Consider the following 3,589-nt stretch of genomic DNA (forward strand, 5'->3'; position numbering starts at 1 on the left):
GTCGGCGTGCGCAGCTCGAGCGGAGGTCCGCTCCGGAGCGGGGTAGGAGGAAGAGGAGGAGGGATGGCCGCAGCAGCAGGCTGTGCTCTGCCCGGTGCGAGCGGTTCGCATGGTGCTCGAGGTGTCGTTGCGTCGGGGTGGGGGAGAGGTGCCCGGGCTGAAGTGTTCTAACCGCTCTCTTCCTAGGGCTGCGGATCCGCCGCGCACTTCCCTCCGATGTGAGCGCAGTGTCCCCTGTGGGATGCAGTAGGTGATGCCCAGCTCTACTGCAATGGCAATTGGAGCTCTCTCCAGCTCTCTCCTGGTAACCTGCTGCCTAATGGTTGCCCTCTGTAGCTCCACCATCCCCCCTGCAGAAGCTGGCCAGGGCACAGGACAAGCAGGAGATCAAGGCCAGCCAGGAGAAGAGGGACCACGCGTCGGTGAGGGACAGCCAGGCCGGTGCGGGGAAAGTGGGCGAGATCAGCCGCAGCGGGAGGGAGGAGGGCGGCAGGGACTGGAAGAGCAAAGGCAGCAGGAACTACTCCAACAAGGAGTCGTGGACCAAACAGAAGCAAGCTTGGAGCAGCCAGGGGACAGGTGGCAAGCCCGCCAGTGTACTGGCCCAAGAGCAGCGGGACATGGCGGCCGAGGCGCCTCGTCCAGCCGAGGCCTCGTCATTGCCGGCGGCGGTGGCCAGCGCTACCCCGGAGCCCCTGGAAGAGTACGCCTACCCGGACTACCGCGGGAAGGGCTGCATGGATGAGAGTGGCTTCGTCTACGCCATCGGGGAGAAGTTTGCGCCGGGCCCCTCAGCCTGCCCCTGCCTGTGCACGGAGGAGGGCCCACTGTGCATGCAGCCCGAGTGCCCCAGGCTCCACCCTCGGTGCGTGCATGTGGACACCACGCAGTGCTGCCCGCAGTGCAAGGAGAGGAAGAACTACTGCGAGTTTCGGGGGAAGACCTACCAGAGCCTCGAGGAATTCATGGTAAGGGCTGAGCAGAAGGGCGTTTCGCAAGGCCTCGGTCGCTTGGAGCCGCACGGGGGGTTTGGAGGGTGCTCTGAGTCTCCCCTCCCCTTTTCATTTCTGCTTTAGCGCTGCTTCTGCGATGCTGTGAAATATTCCCCTCAAACATGACCTTTCTTGTGCTGCGATACTGTAACATTTTTAAATGAGGGGGCTGGTCTCTATTAATTCCTTTGGTATTTACAGTAAAAAATGCTACTTGAAAGGATGCTGCTTGGCAGTGGCGTGGATTTGAGGAGGATTTCCAGCATTGCGTTTGTTCTCTTGTTTTACCGTTCCCTGTGACACTTGTGCCGTGCAGGGACCAGGCAAGGGTTGCGGGCTGACTCCCATTCCCAGCAATCAGGCAGTGATGATACCTTTTTTAACTCTTCCCCTTTTTATATGCTGCCTAATCTGAGCTGAAAAGGTTGTGTAATACTTTCAGAGAACAAGGATGGGCCTGCCTTTTAATGAGAGCAGGGGTTACTGTCTGGCTTATGGTTATGTTGAAACAAAGGACTTGAAAAGCTGTGTTTAGAAAGCTTTTCTGAGCAGAGCCTCTTAAACACTGCTGTCCAAGGTCATTATCATTGAAAATGTATGTTGTTTTCTGCAGTGCACTGAAAAGTTTTGAAGTTTCCTGGTTGCTTATCTTGCCCTTTTCACATGTTGTAGTGGCTGAGCTCTGCAGGCAGGCTGTATGGACTTGCTTGAGAATGGCTGCAGGTGCAGATCTGGTTCAGCACCTTTGTGGGAATACACAGCTTTGGCTTGAGTGAGCTGAGCACTCTTTGGAGACCTGTCAGCTTGAGCCTCTCGTAGGTGGAGGAAAATAAATAGCATTTGTGAGGGATGTAAATAAGTTGCCCCCTCTGCTTTCTGTGGTGTCTGTGTGATCTTAGAAGCTTATTTCTATGTCTTCACATTTTACATGCAGAGTACCGGTTGTTTTCAAAGCATGGCAGAAGACATTGTGCATCCTCCCAGAGATGGCATTCAGCTCTGGGGCAGTGGTTCCCCTTTAAGAGGAAGACCACTGTAGCAGTGACAGGTTGGTGACACTTCAGAGATAGGTTGTAAGATTCCTTCTTTTCCAGTGAAGTTAATTCTGAATGGCAGACAGAGCAGTGATGCTTTTGCACGTGCTCTGTGCAGGTCTCCATATGGAGGTTTGAAAGGCTTCTCCTCACTGTAAGCCCAACTTCTAACAAGTTGCTTTTCTCTGTATACAGTGGTGTCCTGTTACTGGCTGTAAAGCAAATCTGAAGTACCTTGTTCAGTGTATGCTGGGAGAGTATACCCTTAGGACTTCTGTTATACTTGAGCATGGATGGCAGCTTTGGTAAAAAGGGAGCACAAAGAGTGACATCTACAAAAATTTTAGTACAGGCTTTGGTTTCCAAATTCTTTTTTAACCCTGTTCAGCCTTTATGTAGTTGAACTGATGCCCTCCTGCAATGAAATAGTATTTCCCTTATTGCTTTGTATTTGTCGGCTTTGGAAAGGAAGGAGAATGGGTGCCTGCTCCAGGTGTGCAAGGAAAGTTACCAGCACAGCACAGCAGTGGGTTTGCAACTGCTTCGTTTTGACACGTCAGGACATTGCTTTTTCGTCAGGCTCCCACACTGGTTCCAATAAAACAGGCACAAAACTGTAAACACATTCATCAGCCCATCTACCCACAATTAGCTTTGATGCCTGGCAAAGGAGAGCACAGATGTGGTCAGATTGCTGCTCGGTGGAAACAACTGCAAATGCAAATCATCGCACACAAAGGCTTTTTCTACACGTTTAAAGCTGGCTGTCTTACTGAGCTTTCTGGTATGCCACCTCTTGATAAGGTCAGGTAAGGAATTATAAATGGATAGAAGTTTGATTTTATTCTGTCTTCACCTTTGTTTTCTGTTTATTGCCACTCATCAGACATCACTGAAGGAAGAAAAAGGTGACTTAACTTTTCAGGGAAGTTACCTACACAAATACTTACGTGCAGATGTGTATATATATACATGCAGGTTTAGGAGTCTGCTTATATAAAATCTGTATATAATTCAACACAGCAAAACATCTTCTTGAAAAGAGCCAGTGCTAACTCAGAAGCTGAGTTTGCCAGGTAATGAAGATTTGATGTGTTTCTCCTTTGATTGACAGTCAAACCCATGGGCACTGTGTGTGTGTGTGTGTGTGTACACCTGTGTTTTTCTGCTTTTCAAAAAGAATAGGAATATCGATACAAAATCACAAGGATGAGGTTTCCTGAAGCTGTTTTCATCAGCACTGCTCTGCTCTCCTGGGGGTATCGTGATGCTCTATGGCAGAGGCATCGTTGTGGGATCCGTACAAGTGAAACTGGAACAAAAGCCTCAGCACTGCTGGTGAAATGCAACTAGGATAAAATTCAGCACTGGAGCTAGAGATTGCTGAGCACGTACTCCATGAGATGTTTTTCAGTCTTACAGTAACATTTGGAAATGCAGGCTGACATATGAAGTAATAGCCTTACAGGGACCATAAATAATCTTCAGAAGTGTATTATTCAATGAGAAAGATCTGCATTGTTGAAAGTTGTTGCTTTACAGGTTTTTTGGTTTTTGGTGTTT

At 49.5% G+C, this 3,589-nt stretch overlaps 1 protein-coding gene across 1 annotated transcript in view; it reads left to right on the forward strand.

Annotated features, from left to right (window-relative positions):
• The first annotated feature begins 70 nt into the window (after positions 1-70).
• Positions 71-3,589, forward strand: part of VWC2 (von Willebrand factor C domain containing 2) — a 62,412-nt gene continuing 58,893 nt past the window's right edge. The window contains 2 exon segments of the mRNA XM_003204847.4: positions 71-337; positions 339-968. Of these exon segments, the coding sequence (XP_003204895.1) occupies positions 254-337; positions 339-968 (714 nt within the window). The 5' untranslated portion in view covers positions 71-253.

This window comes from Meleagris gallopavo, chromosome 3, assembly GCF_000146605.3.
Source record: "Meleagris gallopavo isolate NT-WF06-2002-E0010 breed Aviagen turkey brand Nicholas breeding stock chromosome 3, Turkey_5.1, whole genome shotgun sequence".
Lineage (NCBI taxonomy): Eukaryota > Metazoa > Chordata > Aves > Galliformes > Phasianidae > Meleagris > Meleagris gallopavo.